This window comes from Cyanistes caeruleus, chromosome 7 (assembly GCF_971803275.1).
Source record: "Cyanistes caeruleus chromosome 7, bCyaCae1.hap1.1, whole genome shotgun sequence".
In the NCBI taxonomy this organism is placed as follows: Eukaryota; Metazoa; Chordata; class Aves; order Passeriformes; family Paridae; genus Cyanistes; species Cyanistes caeruleus.
In genome coordinates, this window is record NC_141707.1 from 3660436 (window position 1) to 3681383 (window position 20948).

Genomic DNA, 20948 nt, shown 5'->3' on the forward strand with positions numbered 1-20948 from the left:
CACCGCACCACACTGCTCTCGGACCCAACAGAGTTGTAGCCCAACAATACAATCACATAAACAGCAATCCCACGCCTAGCCTCACTAGTGCCACATCAGCACTTCATGGTGCGCTCGAACTGACATCTCATGCCCTCTTTCATTGCATGCTAAATGCCTCATTTCTATTGTTAAATGCAACAAAGCCAGACTTTACCCATTCTTGTTGGCTTTGCTATGACGCCAACCCGCCCTTTTACGAAGGGGTAGCCCTTAACACCATGTTTAGTTACTCCAAAGCAAATAACCCCAAGCGATGCCTATGGAACACCCCTCGCAAGGGAATTACATTAGAGCAAGTTTCAGGCAAAGGTATTTGCATAGGCAACAGACAGGCAATACAACGCCATGAAGAAATTTGTGGCACTTCTGTGACTCTGGATAAGGCTGAGTCCTGGGTAATTCCAGCAACCTCGGGAATCTGGGCCTGTAGCTCCACAGGTATTACCCTGTGTATCTCCATCAAACACTTTGATGAAGCTAACAATTTTTGTGTCCAAGTGGTTGTTATCCCTAGGATCCTGTACTTTCCTGGAGATGAATTGCCTTACCACCAAGAGAGAGGTTTCCCACACCAAAAGTGAGAACTCATTACTGCCGTCAGCCTCGTGGTGCTTTTGGGCCTACGAGCAACAGGCTCAGCGACAGGTGTCTCAGCACTAGTGACTCAAAACCAAGGTCCAGCCCAACTGCAAACTACAGTTGATGAGGACTTGCACAGAATCCAAGAGTCTATCTCCAACTTGGAACGATCCCTCAACTCCCTTGCTGAGGTCGTGCTGCAGAACAGACGAGGACTGGACATCTTACTCATGCACCAAGGAGGTCTGTGTGCTGCCTTAGATGAGAAGTGTTGCTTCTACGCCAATTAGTCAGGGCCAATCAAGCAGTCCATGGCAGAGCTACAACAGAGACTTGAACAGCGTAGCTGACAACGCTCTCAACAGAACTGGTTTAACACAATGTTCAGCCAGTCCCCCTGGATTGTTACCCTCATATCCACGTTAGCAGGACCAGTTATTGTTGTTGTGCTTGTACTTATTTTGGTCCTTGTCTTCTTAATAAGTTAGCCCAGTTTATAAAAACCCATTTAGATAAAATTGACATTTTATATTTAGAACAAAGACAGTTAACCTAAGTTTGCATGATAGTTCGTACTAACACACCGCGGTTACGTTTAATGTTCATTACTAACAAGTTCACAGTTTGTTGTTAATTACATATTTAGTTATAAAGTTCTGTTCATGGAGATGATGTGGTTAGATAGGGAAAGCCGATCGGAAGGTCTTGCGATGTACGGGAAGATAGGGGCCCTGTTCTCCAAAGTTCTCTAACCCATAATAATATGGTAATGATGTAATCATAACTCGGTCATATAAAACCATGCACACTGGAAATAAACGCTCTTCACCATCCACCACATTGGTGTTCGCGTGTGATTAGCCCAACAGGCCTGTAAGTTAGCCATCGTGTCACTCACGAACCGGGTCGCTACGCCTCATCTGAGGCAACACCATTTGATGTTTTTTATTTTACCAGCTATATTCAGCAATGGGTGTAAGTTTGGATGGAACAAGGTAAGTTTCCCAAGGTTACAGGGTCCTCTATGTGGGCTAGCAGGAATTCCATTCCATGCTCTATCTCCACAAATTAAGAATATTGAACTAGGTAATTGCTTTGGTGATCGTCCTGTGAGACTGCATCGTGAATAAAAAGCTTTACTTTTGATGTTAATAATGAGATCAACTACAGGGTTAACTGTAGCTCAGCGTTGCACCACTTTATTGGAGTGGCTTTTTGTTAGGGGTTCAAACATCATCCATCCACCTGAGGTATTGGTGGAGTTTAACAAATCCAATTCTTCTACCATAGGGGCCCTATGGTAACATTGAGAATTTCTATCATTTTTTCTTACCAACAGGCTTCATGTTGTCTTGACGTGAAGCCAACAGTGCGATGGCACTCTCATAACATTGCTAATGGATTCAGTCGAGTCTCATTACTAACTAAACCTTTAAATGCTTGAGGATCCCATTCAGGGACACCTATGAGACAGGTGCAAAAAGGATCTCCAGGTGTGGCTAGGCTTAGACACATTGATTTTTGGCCTGGTAAGTGTGCCAGAGTGACCCATATGTTCTGTTGCTTTTGGATGTTAGTTAGCAGACAGTTGGAACTCTGCACAGTACGATTACCATAAGCAGTTTGTTCCATGCAAATGACACCATGCTTTCAGAATTACAGCTAAGGTTTTAAGGTTAAATGAACTTTCAAATATGCTCACTTTAACTCTTCAAGGGGGAATACTTATACTTTATACTAATATCTTTTCTAAACTTAGCAATAACTTACAAATAACAATTATCACACAAGCTAAACTCTTTATCTAAACTATTATCTAATGTGCTCTAGTATTTATGCAATCTAAGCGTGAAAGCAATTTGCTTAAAGGGTAAAATACAGTTACAATTTGCTTTTATATACATTTAGATGGAATCTCTATACTCTTCTAGATCTTCTATAAAACTCTTCTCACAAACAATGATTTAACGTGATTCAGTCTTGGAACACTCGCTGCTCTTGTGATGTCAGCTGGCAGCTGATCAGTGACTGATTGAAGGCATCAATGTTTGGATTGTTCTTCACATCCTTCTAAATCTTGAAACAGAGAACAACTGAAGAAAATTGGTACAGACACAACATCATGATAACAACATAAAAGTTCTGTTGGCAAACTGTCTGTGTAGTTTTCAGACACAACTGTGTCCTGGCAGCTCCACTTCTGATCTTGTTTGGAGTACCAAGGTTGTGTGGTGACGTCTCCGTTCACTGGATCTCACATTTTCAGAGGCAGACAGCCTGGTCAGATGAATAGGTGACCTTTTTGAACTTGTTAACAAAACACAGACACTTCTTCCCTTGAAGTTAATGAATCATTTTGACTTAGCTGTGGCACACCCAATTGTAAATTTAGATTATATGATCTTTCTAAATTTTGATTTACATATTTCATTCTTGTGGTCCAAATCTCTAATGCACATATTACACTAATCAAATGCTTCTAGGGCATCAATTCCCCCCCCTTTTTTTTAAAAAAAAAAAAAAGAGATGTACTTCCGTCATGTGCATCAATATTAACACAAAACCATATACACAATGACTAAAAACCTATAGCAGTTAAAAATCAATCAAATCATAAACATTATTAATAACATATGTAATATAGAACTACCATTAACCACTAAAACACTGTACCAGCATCTCATAGTCTGCAAACAAACAAAAAAACATCAGTGAAGGATTGGATAACCACCTCTGGAAATGATTCTCCAAGCCCACTTCAAAATTGATTCAGCTGTCATATTAATAGGGTCAAATTGCTGAGTCAAAAAGCGACTCAAATACTGATTTGGTACAGAAAACATCTGGATCTGTTGGCAAACATTCTATCCAGGTAAAGTCAAGGCTTGGCCAGGGCCTTAGGCTTTAAACTGGAAAGATGTCTCTTAAGTCATTTTCAAAACACGGTTCTCAATAGTAGCAGCTATGAGATGCTTACAGCACAGCAAACTGTTAAAATGCATTTGTACAGAGCAAATGATCAGAAGCCTTAGGTACCAGACCAATTAAACCATGCAGCAGTTGGTTTAATCTGAAGCCTCTCCCATGGCAGCCAGCCCTCAGCAATGATACATTTCTATTGAGAGTCCGCCAGCTATTTACCAGCCTTCACAGAAGTAAACGTGAACGCCGTTTATTTCTATTATTAACACACCTTTTATAGGGTTCTACAGGGTCCACGGGCAAAGCAAGTTACTATTGGCTAACACACACAGGTTTACATTTTTTGTCCTACACACAAGGATATTGTTTTGTTTTACTCTCTCTTCTGCAAGAAGGTTTCAAGGACTTTAGCCTTTAATATCAATACTTATTTCAAAGACTGGTTTCTGCAGACAGGCCTTTACAAATATATAAAATATATCAATACATTTCCTTGAAATTCTGGAAACACTGAAAAATAATAAAGCAATAAAAAACAAAAACTGCAGAGATTGCAACAAACAATAGAACTCTTGATGAAACCAAGGGTGTCACAGACTGCATTCACTTCTATCTACAAGCAGGTGTTCATCAGCATTCTGTCACAGCCGTTTCAGTTGTTGTCATCTTTATCTCTCCAGGAAAATAACTATACTTTGCAGTTTAAACAAGTGTCTCCAATAAAACATGAAACCATTTAAATTAAACAATATTTAAACCTGGTAAAAATTAATTATAACAAAAGGAAATAACAAAACTTTAAAAGAATATCCAAGTTATAAAACTTAACTTAAAAACATTCAAATTTAAACATAATACAACTTAACTTTGCTTAATTCTATTAACACAAAATCTCTATCAAATAAAAGCATGACTTAATCTTACTCTATTATTATAAAAAGGCAGCTGAAAGTTTGATATATACCTTTTGAACACAGTATAACAGTAATATGGATTCACTATAAAAAATATAAAAATGTAACAAATACATCACAATTTTATGACATCTGGCTTTGAGAATAACTGACAATAACTGACAATGTTACTAAAAGTACTTATCCATAACAGGAATTTGCCTAGTATATGCTTAAGTTGGTCAGGATTTTTAAAGTGCAGTTTTAATAGAGAAAAACCACAGCACAGGATTTGGCAAGTTGCCACTCAGCTTTTGTAGCACTTTCCAAAAACATCAAATCTAACTTTTAATTAAAATCCGAAGTTCAAATTGATATATATGCTGTTATACATGTCTTTTATATCAAAAGGACTCACATTAAAATTACCTTATTAAAATTGTAAAAAAAACAAGCAAATGGGTAATATATGGTTACCTTAACTTTGTCTTGTGCAGTAAAGATCTCCTAGCTAATTACTTTTAAAACCATAAATATCTTTTGTAGATAACATTAATTGGAAGCTTGTTTCATTAGTAGCTGTAAATCATTCAATATTTTAACATTAACTTTTAAAACTAATTATTGCAAGGTAACTTTTACTTCTGTTAATATTCACCTTAAATATTTTTTAAAAAGGGGCTCTTTGAACTTTCAAAGAATCACAATAAATTCTTAAGTAAAACTCTAAAAAAACTGCAACTACATAAAGTCATAATTACTTAAAATACACTATTAACTCTGAAAGGATATATAAAAACATTTAAAAAACCAAGGAACTATGACTTTTTAACAAACTGGGTACTATCCCAGTGCCTCTTGTTGGAGAGGGAGCAGTGGGGGTGAACTTCCCACTTTGCGGCTGCTCGGCTGCTGTTATCTTTCTTCACATTCCTCCACATACTCTCGCAGAGGGGAAAAACGGAGAGAAAAAAACCAAAAAACTCACAAAGTTAACTTGAATAAATGCAGTTCTTTCCCTCAGTATTTCTCTCGTTGTTCACAGATAGAGGGAAAAGGGCACGATTTTACAAAAACAGGCGATGTGACACGAAAAGCCTCGGAGGGCCAGGTGGTAACAACGGAGATCATTGCAACTTATTAACTTCTAATTACAGTGATGAATTTCGAACTAGATACCATATAGTTAGCAATTTTTGGACTATTTAGTCTCCCTTTGAAGCTGTTTGAGCCACCTGTTTCTGATCAACTGTTTCTGTAATTGCTGATATTTGCCCAGCGTGGCCTTGGAGCTGTTTCTGCACTGCCTCTGCCTTGGGGGTGCCTTTGTTCTCTGCGCACACTTCAGCGCTTTCCTCCTACACCTCCCTGGTTCTGGTGGGAACCAATCTAAATCTGGACTCTCTTCTTCCAGGGGAGTAAAGCTGGGACTTGAATCAGATTGTGGTGTTGAAAGTGTCTCCAAAGGTGGAGCAAATAGTTCAGGACGCATCACATCCTGCTGTTGCTGAACAGATTCTGTTCGTTGTTTCGGTGTTTGCTGCAGGGCTGCTTTCTCTTGATGACGCTGAGCTCCACTTCTTCTTAATGACTGCTCAATTGAGAATATGAGCATGTAGGTGTTGCACAAGTTTCTCTATTTGCTGTTGCCACCCTAATAGATCTTTTTTTGATGCATCATTATAATTTCCTCATTCTTCTCCTGCCGGTGGTTGCCTGTCTGCTGAATGCATTTGTAATAGACAGAAACTCTTTTGTTCGCCTAAATATATAGATATGATAGGATGCTTTGCAAAACTGTGCTTTGTGTATAAAATCGGGAAGAAGTTGAAGGCCGCTAAATCGCTGAGGCTCGCATAATAATTAACAGCCTAGCAGAGAGTCCTGGAATGCCAGGACAAGATAAGCCTTAAAGGGAAAACAGTGAGAAAAGGTCAGCAGAGTAAGATTGAGGAAGACTTGGAGCCTTCATCCTACGACCACCAGAGAGCAGAAAACGACCCCCTAATAACTAGAGACGCATGCGCAGATACGCCGGAGAAAGGACACGTAACCTGGAAGCCGAGACACATAAAAGGAGAAACACGGAAGCGGGAAGCGCGGCAGTTTCGCGGAGAAGAAATTTTTACCTTCTCCCCTGTCGCCTGGCGCTGACTTTTGCTTATTGCTGGCTTGCTGTAATTAATAAAACCTTTCCTTATATATCTCTCTCTAGTGCATTCACAACAGCATTGACACGCCTTGGGGGGAGAGGGACGTCCTGCAGCTTGCCCCAGTGAACAGTAGAAGGGGACTGGCAATCTGGGGCTCTGATTTCTGATGATGTGTGAGGCTCCACCTGCCTGGGGCTGGTGCCATCTCCTTTTGGAGATGTGCCATTTCCAGATTCGTATTTGGTGGATTAACTTCTGGCTTGGTCTCCGCTGACGTGGTCCTGCCTGCCCCGGCACACTCCTGAGCTTTTAAAAGTTCCGAGAGTGAGCCACATCGCTTCTCCGTGAGCCTTGTCACAGGCAGAACGTGCCCAACCCCAGAGAAAGCACCCAGACGGCTGATTTTCTCCATGATTGTTTTTTTCTACAACAAATCTCCTATGTCTTTCCATTCTTGCGCTGCAAAAGGCAGCAGCGGGACCTGGGGGCGCCCGTACCTATTATCTCTAGCCCATAAAACGAGATTTCCAAGGTCCATATCCTTGACTGCTTTGTTTCATTTAACGATAATGTTTAGAAGCAGTTTGTGCTGCTGCAAACCCATCCATTCTTTGTGACCACGGGCAGGGGAAGGGTCACGATCCCTCCTCACCTCTTCTGCCCTTGGTCTCCCCCAGCAGCCTGCCTCCATTCCGCGTCTCCCTGCCCACAGGCTCGCCTACCCGGCACCGATCCGCATCCGCGTCTTCCCACGCATGGATCCGCTCCACCGGCTCTACCACCGAATCCCCTCTGCCCACAGGGGGTCCCTGTTCAGGCACCAGGTATTGAGGAACCGCCAGACTATTCAGCCGAGTCTTCACAGAAGTATGGCGAGCGTCGTTTATTTCTATCTCTAGCACACTTTTATAGGGTCCCACAGGGTCTGCGGGCTTAGCAAGCTACTACTGGCTAATACATATGGTTTACATTCTTTCCCCAATACACAAGGCTATTGTTTTCCTTTCATTCTTGCTGCTTCAGGAGAGTTTCAAAGACACTATCTTTAATATCATCGCTTATACCAAAGGCTGGCTTGTGCAAACAGGCTTTTACTAAAATATCATGCTTTTACTCTGTTAAAATGTTTTACTCCGCAGCTTCCCTCCCAGATTCCCACCAAAACCATGGAATTACAGCATTATGGGCATTGAGAATATGGAATCCTCCAGTTGCCCTCCCAAATTCCCATGGAATAACAGCATTCTGGGCATTGGGAATTTCAGATCCTCCAGTACTGCTGTTCAAAATGCTCGCTCGCGGTGAGAGACTTCTCCAGGGTCAAGCTGTTCAGGTATAAGCAATTTATTGTAAGGGCAAAGAGAGGGAGAAACCCGTGTCTGCCACCAGCCTCGGCGTCCGCGTGGCCCCTGGGGGAGGGGAGAGAGTGTGGGGAGAGAGGAAGAAAAGAGGTTAGAGATGAGGAAGGAGGGAACAAGAGCAACAGAGGGAGAGCGGGGAAAAACAGGGAGGCTTAGGAGAGAGGGGAAGGACAAGAGAGGGGTAAGAGGGGGAAAGAGGGAAAAACAAGAGGGAGAGAGCAGGGAAAGCTAGAGAGGGGTAAGAGCAGGGAAGGGCTAAGAGAGGGGGAAAGGCTAAGAGGTGAGGAAAGGGGTAAGAGCTAAGAGGGAGGTAGGAGCAGGGAAAGCAAGAGCTGAGAGTAGGGGAAGGCTATGAGAGAAGAGCTAAGAGTAGGGAAGGAACTAAGAGCTGAGAGAGGGGTAGGAACTAAGAGAGGGGTAGGAACTAAGAGAGGGGTAGGGAAATAAGAGAGAGGTAAGAACAAAGAGAGCGAAGTTCTTGTTACAATCCAATGTATCTTTTTCTATAGTGAATATTCTAATTCCCAGTAACCAATCACTACGAGATACACCCACTAAAGAATTTGCATACAGACTCTGAGCATCCCCATATTAACATACAGTGTTGCATTTTGAACTCTAAAAGCTTTACAAGTTCTTTCATTGCTTCTTGACCTTTGGACTTCCTGTCAGCAGAAGGACATTGTTTTATCAACCAGGGATTCTCCTTTAGCTGGCTAGGCTATTGTTCTTTGGTTATACAGTAACTAGTACTCAGCTTCATGACTCAGAGCAGGCTTTCATTTCTACTTCGATTCTAGGCTTCATATTTTCAGAATCTTCTGCCAAACAATCACATTCATAAGGTTTCCCTGTTTCATCCTCCCCAACACTCCAGCTCTCCTCCAAAATTCCCATATCATAACAGCATTCCAGGCATTGGGAATTTCAAATCCTCCAGTTGCTGAACCAAATTCCAATGGAATAAAAGCATTCTGGGCATCAGGAATTTGAAAAATGGCACAGTTATTGCTACAGAGCAGTCAAGTATTTGACGGCCTTGGATACTACAGGTGGGAAGGAAAACTGGGAATGGCTCCAGTGGCTGTGGAATCTCTGCCAAGCTCAACATCATGTCTGGACAACTCTACAACTCAGGAACACACAAAAAACATGGAAACATCAAGGCACTCAGCCACACATTGGAAACCGTGTAACTGGGTTTTTCTGTTTATTTTTTATATTTTCAAGAGATTTTTCCCTTTTAAAATCATTTTTCCTCCTTTTTTCAGTTTTTTTTTTCTTTCCCCCCCCTTTTTTTTTTCTTTTTTAAATCTAAACCCTTTTCATTTTTAATCAGAAAAATTACAGACAACTCAAAGGCAAAAAAATGAGAACTCCAAGAAACCACAATAGTTTTCTTCTCCAGAATAACACATGGCAAAATAATGTATTTTAAATAGTAAAATAAAGTACCAAAATTTAGTCCCTAAAAAAGCTATAAAGAAGAAATATTCAGAATATTGACAAGCTACTAATATTGTTGTTGATGATGCTATTATTGTTATTTCTTCCTTTTATTTTTTTTGTGGGAATATTTTTAATGGAATAAGAAAGTGAAAAATAAGCCAATTTTTTTTTTACTGCCTTTTTTCTTATTTCTTTAATCTACTCAGGGTGTCCTATGATTCTGTTTGATAGCAAAAAGAGCACTAGACAAATGAAGCTTTATAACAAATAGCCAGTTCCCTATGGCAGCAGACAGAGGCAGTCAAGGTCAAGGAGCATTTTTGAGCATGGTGTCCTGGGGTGACTTTATGATACTGGTATCCCCAATCGTCTGGTTTATGTTATATATTAAGTTCTGCACCTTTAAGACTGGCTCTGAGAGCAAGAGAGGGGGAAGAAGCAGCGCGCAGTGTGTTAAGGAAAACATCACTCCCACACATCCCGCTCCTGGACTGTGGTGTCTGCAGCACGGACAGACAGCGGAACAGAGCTTCTCTCTGGCTTTTAGTTAGTTTTAGCTAGCTGAGGCAGAGGAGTTCCCTGGACCTTTGGTTTTTTCTCCAATTTTCTTGGATCTGTGCAAGCCTGCTCTGGACTGAACACCCAGGCAAACCCCGGGAGCTCACGCCTGTGGCCCACCGGGGCCTGGGCTTCGGCACTTTTCCAGCGCCGGAGGGACTGATAAGAACCTGAGCGAGCCAAGCTACACCACATGAAAAAAGACTTTTCTTCCTAGACTTACCATCCCATCGAACAGCAAGAGGTTTTATTATTTAATATTACTCAATTTCTGTTAAATAAACAGCTTTTTCCACTTCTCTCCACGGATTTTTTTTTCCTTTTCCCGGACCCGTTGGTGGGGAGGGGCATTTCCCTGTGGAGATCCCCATTTGGAGTTTTCCTTCCTGATTTGCCCTAAACTAGGACACATGGTTTTATCCCCACAAGGAATAAAATCCTTCCTGGTTGTAACCATACTATTTGGAACGCTGCACATGGTTCACCATCTGGGCTGGGAAAAACCAGGAAAATCCTGGATTGCACACCTGAGGGAGGGGTCTGTTAATCCTGACTCATCCCAGGAACTTCTGCTCCTCAGTCAGGAAAGGATGGCTTAGGGAATTCTCCGGTCCAGGAGCACCTATGGCACCTCCCGAAAAACCGTTTCCTTGCTTTCCCAGTTCCAGAAACTGAATTATTGGATTATTTTCCATCAGGAAATTGGGTTCTTCCCAGCATCCTAGCCCTCAGCTCTGAGAAATGGAATTGTAGAAGATTCTCAAAGCCTGACTGAAAGCTCACATAGTCTTGTACATTTGTATGCAAACTCTGAGATAAGGTTTGCTGACTTAGCTAGGCCATGGAGTAGAGAAGACCTCGAAGAGAACGAGATTGAACGGGAAACGAGTTTCAAACAATGGCCTTGCAAACAGACCAGACATTTTGGAGAATCCAAACTGGGAAAGATGCATTGTATCAAGATCACATGGGGTCAAATCAGAGGTGATTGGTGTTAGAAGTATTAGCAGCATTATACAGCAAAAGATAATAGGCTGAAAAACATCAGGTATTGTAACCAGGAAGTAAGTTGGCTTCTGATGTCATGATGGCGTTGAATGGAACGTCTTAAATAACTGTCATGGAGTTACTGTACCTTTAAGGGAGTTGGAGTTGCTGGGAAGTGCTTGGAGTCTTTTCTCCTGACCAATTATCAGTCATTGCTGGGAATTGACAGCAGTTTAGGCCATTGAAAAGTGGGATCAACTTGTGAACCCTACCTTAAAATGTAAAAGCAGAGTTCTCTGGGTTCTCTTTGTTTCCTGGCTGTGGAAGGTGGCGGAGCTCCAGGCCTCCCGTTCCCTGCCCAGGCCATGCAGCCAGGCGGGGATGGGGCCGGGCCTGCCCCGTCTCCTGGCTGGGAGATGGGGGGGCCTGGGGAAGGTTTTCTTCGGGCCCGGGCCGGGCCGAGCCGATCTGTGGTTCGACTGCAGGTTTTGCTGTAACTACATTCACTAGAAACTGCCCAGTGAAGAAAGAGAGAGGCCCTGGACTTGCAGCGGGTTAGAGCAGCGACCACACGCTCCAGAGCAGCCATGAGGAACCTTCCATCGCAGACGGCTCCAGCTCCTGTTCGGCAGAGATCCTCGAACCATCTACAAAAGCCTGGGCAAGATTTTAACTCTTTCATTACCCAGATGAGACTTGCGGATTAATCTTTTTATCCAGAGAGAGAGAGAGAGAGTGATCAACATGAAAAGAGACTTTATAAACTACCAGTGACAGGAAAGAAAAGAAGCTTCAGGAAAGGTAGAGAATTAAGAAGATGCTTTAATTAAGCTGAAATATCTCCCTGTTAAAACTATGGAGATGGACAATGAAGTCCTGAAAAGAACTCCTTTAATTCATGATACAGGATCTAGAAAAGAATAGTGTTCAAAGTGTAAATTTGAGTAAAGAGTAATTATAGTATAGTGAAGTGCTGGGAGATTTGAAGCCTTGAGAGGCAATGAAAAAACTGTTGGGAGATTTGAAGCTTTGAGAGGCAATGAGAAAACTGTTTTCTGGTGAAGCTCACAGAAACAGATGAAGAAGACTTTTTTGCCTTTGAATAACTTATCTTTAAAAATGCTATCTCAAGACTCATGGCCCATACACACTTCAGAGTGATGTGAAAATGGGAGGAGTGAACTCTAATAATAGCAGCTCTGAGCAGCTAATATTAGGGCAATAGAAAACTATAAAAAAAATAGTTTTCTTGTGAGAAACTCCATAAATTAACAGGAAGAAACTTCTGTTTCTCTATAAAGACTAGTAAAAAGACTGTAGCAAGAATGGGGACTGTTTTAACCATCAAAGTTCCAGAGTTTTTGTCTCTGTTGTCATGTTAATAAGGAAATAGTGGGTAGATAGGGGATGGAAAGGTTTTTCTGGAGGTTTATTCTGGTGTTCTTATTATTGTAGTTTGTCAATAAACTTTCTTTTTTTTTTTTCCCGTTTAAGTTGTATGCCTGTTTTGCTCTTGTTCTAATCCATATCTCACAGCAAGAAGTAAGTAATTTTCTTAGTTATTGGTTTAAAACCACGACAATAACTTACCCTTCCATGAGACTGATAATGGAATCAAATCTTTCCAAGTACCTCTCAGTTACCACATCTCTGTACAGCTGGGATCTTACAACCATCGGCATTCTGGTAATTCCGCTGATCCCTGTTCAGGACGTGATTGAGAAGGTTGGAATATCCTGAAAAGGGGGATTTGTGGCTTCTTCCTTGCAATCCTGAGATCTCCAGTGCTGGCACATGCCAGCATTCTCAACCCCGTCAGATAAACCTGCTTCAGTTTGGAGCTCTGGGGAAGCACCAGAGAAGCTGGGTGTCAGGAACAAGGCAGATGCTGGGGGTTGCTTATGGAGCTGGATCAAGAGGCACTGTTGCACTCCTTCTCCCCGATGGGACCCCTCTGTCCCACCCCCTGTGGTGAGAGCCTGCTCTTCTCAGGGCATAGGCCGCGGAGGGGGTCCTGGAGTGAATACAACATGGACTCAAACTATCTAGACACAGAAGGCTCAAACTTGCTGGAATAATCCCGGGTTTATTGTCTGTTGTCCATCCAAGGCAAGAGAGAGACCAAAATGCTCTGGGTCTTACCTCTTATACCAAGGGGCAGGGGTGATTAGGGGATGCAGGGAGGTCACAGCCAATGGGAAGGGGGAAGGGAAAGAAGGTTTTCAGGTAGGAACTCCCATTACACAAACCAGAGGTGAGTTTTACCCTTGGAAGCTACCAAGATTTTTAGATGCACTACAACAAGGCACCTGGAAGCTCTCAGCAACGCAGGCAGCAACACACCGGAAAAAGGACACAGATGGCGCTTCCTTGGCTTGGGACAGAGGTTGTGCCTTCAGCACAACCACCACAGGCCAAGGCCTTCTAGCCACTTTCCCTGCACCACTGCACGCCTGGGCAGCTTGCCGAGCACAAGCACCCTTTTCACCCTCTTCCCCTATGCCCTGTGCACCGTGCGCAGCAAAAGAAAAGTCTTGGGAGTCTGTGTATTGTAACACATCCTATATTTCTACACTACATTATGAAAATCCTATATTCCTACACTGGAATTATGAAAAAAAGTAAAATAACAATATTCAAGAAAAGCAAAATGCCTGCCAGCTCATGTGGCCCCAGCAGACAGATCCTGCCGGATCAGTTCCCACTATAGCTGCAGCAGCATAGGCAGCTGAGGCTCGATAGACGAGGCCGTGCTCTCCATGCTCTGCGGAGCTCATCTCGCAGCCACTGGAACATGGAGATTGGAGCGGGGTCTCCTGCCGTCAGCAGGTGAAATGTCTGGAGAGCAAGGCTTCTGATCTCCAGGCTGACGTCATTTATCATTTCTGCAAGGGCTGGAAGAGAGACAAACAGAGCCACAGTCAGATCCCAGTCCTACGAGGGCCCACGGAGAGCCCCCTGCCAGGCCCATTCCAGCCGGCTTTTGCCATGCGCTGCAGGGAGCAGGGATCAGCACGAAGCTGCTGGCCACGAATGCCCCACGTGCCCCTGAAGTCTCGCTGTGCTCTGCCCACGCTGCCCCTCATCTGCACATTGAGCAGAGCCCTCCGCAGCCAGGCCAGGGATTGCAGCTCCCCCCGCCAGCCCCGCTGACCGCCCGCTGCCCTCACTCACATTGCCAGATCTCCAGCTCTTCATTCTGCCCCATCAGGAGCTGCCCGGCAATCCCTGGGAACACAGAGCCTGTCAGGGCCCCGGCAGCACAGCTCCCTGCCAGCGGCGCTGCCAGTACTGGGGCCACAAGCCCTCCCACCCCGGCAGGGCTCAGCCCCAGCCCTTGCCGCATCCTGACTCAGCCCAAGGGCACGGCTGCCAGAGGCCGGCAGCAGCAGCCCCGAGGGCAGCCGGGGCTCCAGGGCGCCGGGCCCGGGTGCCGCTGCCGGGACAGCAGCAGCCGGGGCCGGGTCCGAGCTGCGGCGGGGCGAGGAGGGAGCCCGGGCTCGTGGCTCACCCATGAACCTGATGGCCGCTGCTCGCAGGGACTCCTGTGGGTTCTGCAGGTACGGCAGGGCCTGGTGCAGGTACTCGGCCGCTCGGCTCTCGTCCTGTGCCAGCTGCAGAGAGCGGCAGGAGGGAAGGGTTGGCGCGGGCTCTGCCCCTTGGCCGGGCGCTGCCTGCGGCCAGCCCGGGCCTCCCGTGCCCGCCCAGCCCTGAGGCACCGGGCAGCAGCCACTGGCGCCGGGCTCTGGAGGGGGCAGAGGGCCGGCTGCTGCCCGGGGAGCCGCGGTGCCGGCCCGCCCCGCAGCCCCAGTGGCTCGGGGCTCCATCGGCAGCCGGCTCAGGGCCACAGGAGCCTGGAGAAGAAGCCGTGTGGCCCCGGCTGCGGCACTGGGCAGGGGCCCAGCTGCCAGCCCCATGCACCGAGCGCCGGGGACAGGGGGCTTCTCCAGGCTGAGGCTGGGCCTTCCAGGCCGTCCTTACCAGGACCTCAGCGAACTTCCACAGTTGCTTATCCTTCACAGGATTTGCAAGATCTCTCCTCTTCAGGACCTTGACCATGCTAAGCAGTGCTCTCTGAGAGGCCTGGAAAGCAGCAGAGACCCTCAGATGGCCCCACAAGCCAGGGCACAGGACCCGCATTCGTGTGCCAAGGCCTGCAGGAGGCTGCAGCCGGCAAGGTGCCAGGCCTGCAGGAGGCAGCCGAGCCCCCTCCCCGGGTGACAGCAGTAGCCCGGGAGTCCTCACCTCAGCCACCTGCTGGTTCTCATCGTGGCAGTGGAAGAAGAGTGGCAGCAGGCTCTGGTGCACATGTGACTTCAGGGCCTCTTTTTCCTTTTCCACGCGAACAGTCACCAATGTTCGGAAGAGCAAGGTGGACACCAGCTGCACCTGGCTATTATCCTATATGAAAGGAAGAGAAAAAAACCTCAGCCCTGTCGGCACGGGGCTCAGCAAAGCACAGGCCTGCAAATCCCCAGGGCATCAAGTGTCCAGGCAGCAGCCAGTGGCCTCGGCTGGGGGCACAGAGCCTTACGTAGTCAAAGAGTGGCAGGAGCGCCTCAGCCAGCTGCAGGGCAATGGGGCCGGGTATCAGCTTCTTCGTCTCCAAGACTATAAAGCTGAGCACCATGACTGTCATCCGAACTCTTTCTCCATCTGCATCCTGCAGGAGCTCCACAAGCCTTTCCGTCAGGCTCCACATTTTTTCAGTCTGTGCAGAACAGAAGTCTATGAAACGCCACCCTGCTGCTGCCACGGGGTCAAGAGGCCAAAGGTCTGTCCCAGAGCACTCAGGCAGCTGAAGCGGGAGGCAGGAGAGCTGGCAGCAGCTGCGTTTTTGCCCAAAGCCCAGCCAAACCCATGTGACTGCATTCCCCAGTGCAGCTTCTGCCACTGCCCACTTCTCACCACTGAGGGTTTGTCAGTAAGCTGAAGTAGAGCCCTGAGTGCCAGGTGACGCCTCTCTTTGCACTCGCTTTGCAGGTGCATTGACAAGATCTCCAGGATTCTGTTAGCACCACGTTCAGTCAAGTCCAGGCGCGCCAGGACCTGAAAGGCACCGGGCAGTGACTGGGGAGCGAGCCGGCAGGAGCATGGAACCACACAGGGCTGGGCCCAGGCGGCAGCCCAGGGCATGGGCACCGTCCCAGGCAGCTGCAGCTATGAGAGGGCCGAGAGGTGGCAGACAGCTCTGCAGGGAGGCAGTTCTGGCCATGGGGCTCACCTCCACAAGGAATGCCAGGGCAGGCAGATCCCAGCGTGCCTCCTGTGTGCTGAGTAGCCGGAGCAGGTAGCGAACGATGCGGAAACACAAGCGTCTGGAGACACAGGATATCTCCCTGGCAGGTGAAAAAGTAACAAAGCCTGTGGGTAAGGGACATCTCCCAGGACTGATTCCCAGAGTTCTGGTGTTTGATCAGCATCCTACAAGGGGACCTGAGCCCTTGGGGAGGTGGCTCCATGTGGGAGCCTTCCTCTCCCAACCTTTTCCAGTCTCCTTAGCTGTCCCTCGGTGACGAGGCCCTCTGGCCCACGACAATGGGGACTGTGTGGGGCAACCTCAGCACGGGGCACAAATGCCAGAGGCAATGGGGAGAAGGGGTCTCACCTGGCCAGGAGACCCACAGCATGATGGTGGGTGTCAGCGCAGAGCAGCGTGTCCCAGCCACACTTGCGTTCCATTGACAACACCACTTGCTCACGATGCATTCGGCAGAGTAGAGACTTCAGGGCTCGCACTGCAAACCTGTGTGCACAACAAAGCCCAGGTCACGCTGGGAGCACTGGCTCCTGCCCTGCGGACATGGCAGGAACGGGAGGAGTGGGATGGAGCACCTGTTGGGGCTGATGGCAAGGCCGTGTTGCTCCTGGCATGCCTTCCAGAAGGTATCAACCTCCTGTGGCATCTCCAAAGTGCTGAAGAACACTTGGAAGAGCAGATGGACTAAGACGCGAGGAAAATACGCCTTCACTACCCGTGGGACACAGGGCACCTGAAGGAACTTCCACATCACCACTGTTGCCTGCAGAGGACAAAGCACCCAGGGATAGTACCCAGTGCCAAGGTATCTGTGTGGCAGGGCCTGAGCGTGGCAGGGAAGGCCAGGGGAAAGCCTTGGGGGGCTCCACGCCTTGTGCCCCTGAAGCTGCCCCTAGGCCAGGTTTCAGCCCAGTGCCTGAGGCAGGGAGATGCAGTGGGGGAAGGAGGAAACGGAGCTGCTGAAGAGGCAGTCGGCCATGGGGTGAGCAAAGGCCTGTTCCAGAAACTCACAGCCAGGGCAAAGACACCCGTGTTGTCCCCATCGGAGGTGCACGTGCTGTGCTCTGGCCAGGTTCTCAGCACATCGAGGAGTATCTGTACTACTGGCTCCACAGTCCTGCTCGAGCACATGATGGTCTTCCACATGGTCATTGCAGCTCTGTGGGGTGACAGCTCTGTCTCACGGGGGTCTCAGACACATCCCCGTGGCCTGGGCAGCAGTGGCGGGGGGAGCAGAGCTGGCTGCCAGCTCTGCCTCTGCCCGCTGCCCCTCGCCAGCAGCAGCACCCAGGCGAGCCAGCCCTGCGGGGACAGGGCCCTGAGGGGGCATGGCATGGCAGCAGGCTTGGGGGCCGATGTAGCAGGGCTGGGAAAGGTCCCAGGTACACAGGACCCTGGAACTCTCTGTTGCTCAGACACCTGGGCAGGGCTGTGCAGGCTGATGGGCTGGGGAGCCCTGAGCCCTCTGGGCAAGTGGGCCCCTTACCTGTCACACGTTGGGGCCACACGCAGGAGAGCAATGACCACGTCAGTGGGCTGTGCCTCGGTCAGATCCAGCAGGGTCCTGCCCAGCCTGGAGTCAGCAGACTCATTGGCCATGAGCCACTGGTGGATGTACCTCACCACGGCAGGCACCTGGAGAAGGCACAAGGGGAGACTTGGAAAGCTGCCAGAGGGAGTCAGGAATGTCCCCAGCATCTCCAGAGAAGTGCTTCCCTTGTCACCACGCTGCAATGGCCTCAAAGGCTTAGAGTGATCAGCAGGCGTGGCTTGGGAGGCCAAGCGATCCCTGGAGAATCAACCCCTGGCCACAGGCTGCTTACTTGCTCTGGAATGGAAACACCCTCCTCCAAAATGAATTCCAGCATGGCAGCACTGGTGTCGCTGGTGTAGACGTCACCATCTTCCATGGACCCAGTGCCCATGACGCTGGTCTCTTCCTGCCAAATGTGCTTGATGAATTTGCATGTTGGGTAGGAGAAGGAAGGGTGGGAAGAGAGGGATATTGCATGGAGTGTTCCAAGCATGGTGCTGGGCTGAGCCGTGCCAGCAGGCCCAGCCCAGTTGGGGATGGCTGCAGGTACCTGTGCTGTTCCATGGAAGAGGCCACAGGCAAGGCCCTGCTCTTGTGTCTGGTCCATGGCTGAATCTGGCAAAGAGCGAGAGCGGCCAGAGCTGAGGGGCTGCAGGAGAGGCTGGAGAACGCTGCCCAGCCCTGTGATCCCCAGGCAGGGACAGCCCCAGGGAACTGAGCACAGCCACTGCTTGGAGGCAAGCCCCAGCTTCTCTCCTATCCTTTCTGAGGGCATGTCCCCAGGGGATGGGATTGGATGGGATGGGACCAAGCTGTCTGCAGGCACCAGCCCTGTGGTCCAGCTCTGCAACTCACCCTCCTCCAGCGGCTGGAACTCCTGCACCTCTTCAATCTCTACTTCTGGGGCAGCTCCAGGGCCTTCTTCCTCTTCCTCGTCCTCCTCCTCCACCCAGGCCAGCTTGGGCACTCTCGGGGGTCGCTGCTCCAGATCTCCAACACTCTCCCATCCTTTCCATCAGAACAGCACCAGGGGATGGCATGGCATGCAATGGGATGGGGCTAAGCTGGCAACAGGCACTAGCCCTAAGGCCGAGCTCTGCAACTCACCCTCCTCCAGCGGCTGGAACTCCTGCACCTCTTCCGTCTCTACATCTGGGGCAGCTCCAGGGCCTTCTTCTTCCTCCTTCTCCTCCTCCTCCACCCAGGCCAGCTTGGGAATTCTTGGAGGTCGCTGCTCCATGGCAGTGCCTGGATTTATGGTACTTGCAATAGAGATGCCTCAGAAAAGCTCTGAGGCAGCAAGTCCTGCAGTCGTGCCTGGAAGGCACCTGCAAGACTCAAGTCCCGGCAAGACTGCAGGACAGCAAGTCCTGCACTCAGGTCTTGAGGGCTCCTGCCACAAGGACAGGAGGCTCCTCGTCAAGGATTGTGCCCTGGTCTCAAGGGCAGTGACTGCAGGGATGGGCGATGCCTCAGAAAAGCTCTGAGGCAGCAAGTCCTGCAGTCGTGCCTGGAAGGCACCTGCAAGCCTCAAGTCCCGGCAAGACTGCAGAACAGCAAGTCCTGCACTCGGGTCTTGAGGGCTCCTGCCACAAGGACAGGAGGCTCCTCGTCAAGGATTGTGCCCTGGTCTCAAGGGCAGTGACTGCAGGGATGGGCGATGCCTCGGAAAAGCACCGGCTCACCAGGTCCCACAGTCTGCCCTCGAGGGCACCTTAAGAAAAGAAGCCTCGGCAAGGCCACAGGTCACCAAGTCCTGTGGTCTGGCCTCGAGGTCACCTGCAAGAATGACGGCTCAGAGAAGCTCCGGGTGAGACACAAACGAGTGCGCTGTGCGGGGGCTCCTCACAGCACCGCTCTGGCGCGTCCTGTCCCGTCGCGTGCACCGAGCACTGTGGTGTGGACCTGTCGCTGTGGCCAGCTCCTCTGTCACCACGTGTCACAAAGGGCTCTCTGACACCCTGTCCCTTTCCATCCCACGCTGACCATGTCACAAAGGGCCCTTGCAAACACTGCCACGTGCCCTAGTTCTCCCCCCATCCCCCATCCCCCCTCAAAGTGGCCTCGATTGGAAGGAATCTCTTGCCCAAAGTGTCAAAGACAGTGTTGCGGCAATTGTTTAAGTTTAGTTGTTGTTGGAAGTTTGTCAGTTCTATGGTTCACTCTTCTGCTCCCCCCTGTTCATCCAAAGTTGGTTTGCCCCTAGGAGTTGTATCCTCCCCTGATCTGCCCTTCATTGTAAAGCCAGCTCCTTATTCCCAAGCCTTCCCTGCCTGTCACCACAACCCTGCCCCTACCCCTTGTCCATCATTGTAAAGCCTGCCCTTTGTTCTGGATCCTTCCCTGTCAACCCCCTAAGCCTCGAGGCCTCATTGGCCTGCATGACCGGTCCTCTATTCCCCCTCATCCCTGATGCTTCCTGCATTGGAACGCCCTCCCTTCGCTACTTCCTCCTGGATTCCCCATTGGCTGTTTGTTTGTACCCGAGCACAAGGCTCAAAGCTTCTGCCTTTGGCACTGATAAACCAAGGTAGTTCCACACACCTGACGTGGCTGCTGGTGTGTTTCTCTGAGCTAGCCTGGGCTCCGGCAGAACTGCGTCAAGCGTTTGCTGCTGGTTTGAGGCGTTCCTAAATATCCCCGACGGGATATTTAGGAACGCCTCAAACCAGCAGCAAACGCTGCCCTGCTCTGCAGGCTCAGGGCAGCAGAAGGAGCCCCCAGGGCTGCCGACGCAGCCGCAGCAGGAAGGGCACGGGGCCTTGCACAGAAGCTGGCACGGCCTCCTTGGGACACGGCCCGGCTGGTGGCCATCCTAAACCTGCCCAGGGTGTGACACAGACAAGGAACGTGTGGGCCAGGCCACGAATGCTGCTCTGAGCCCTGCGCCACTGGAGTTTCCAGTGTCCTTCTTTCTTACAAGATGCACATTGCTTCAGCCCCAACTTAGTCTGAGGCTGGTTTGAACTTCCTCCGCCTCTGGTATTTTTGCCCCTGTCTCATCCATGCCCATGTCCCCTGCCCTGGTGCTGATCCAGAGCTACCCCTATGGCTGTAGTGAGTTCTTTCTCTTTTCGTCTCTATTACTGTACACCTGCTATGCTTTTTTTCATGAATGCCTTGAAGTCCCTATTTACAGGCTCTTCTGGCTTCTGAAGTCTCTGTCCGATATCTGGGCTGGATTTCCCTAACATCAGGGATACTAACTGC

At 48.7% G+C, this 20948-nt stretch overlaps 1 protein-coding gene across 1 annotated transcript; it reads right to left on the minus strand.

Moving 5' to 3' along the window:
• Positions 1 to 13491: 13491 nt before the first annotated feature.
• On the minus strand, positions 13492 to 19693 carry LOC147652088 (maestro heat-like repeat-containing protein family member 7). The gene is made up of 16 exons (XM_086898889.1): positions 18846 to 19693; positions 18594 to 18746; positions 18289 to 18353; positions 18028 to 18144; positions 17691 to 17839; positions 17216 to 17363; positions 16780 to 16967; positions 16553 to 16690; positions 16169 to 16283; positions 15853 to 15993; positions 15479 to 15655; positions 15190 to 15345; positions 14926 to 15027; positions 14456 to 14558; positions 14119 to 14172; positions 13492 to 13838 (listed from the first exon to the last, which is right to left on the minus strand). Exons 1-16 carry the CDS (start codon positions 18976 to 18978, stop codon positions 13639 to 13641), a joined length of 2139 nt encoding a protein of 712 aa, XP_086755015.1. The 5' UTR covers positions 18979 to 19693; the 3' UTR covers positions 13492 to 13638.
• Between the last annotated feature and the right edge of the window lie 1255 nt (positions 19694 to 20948).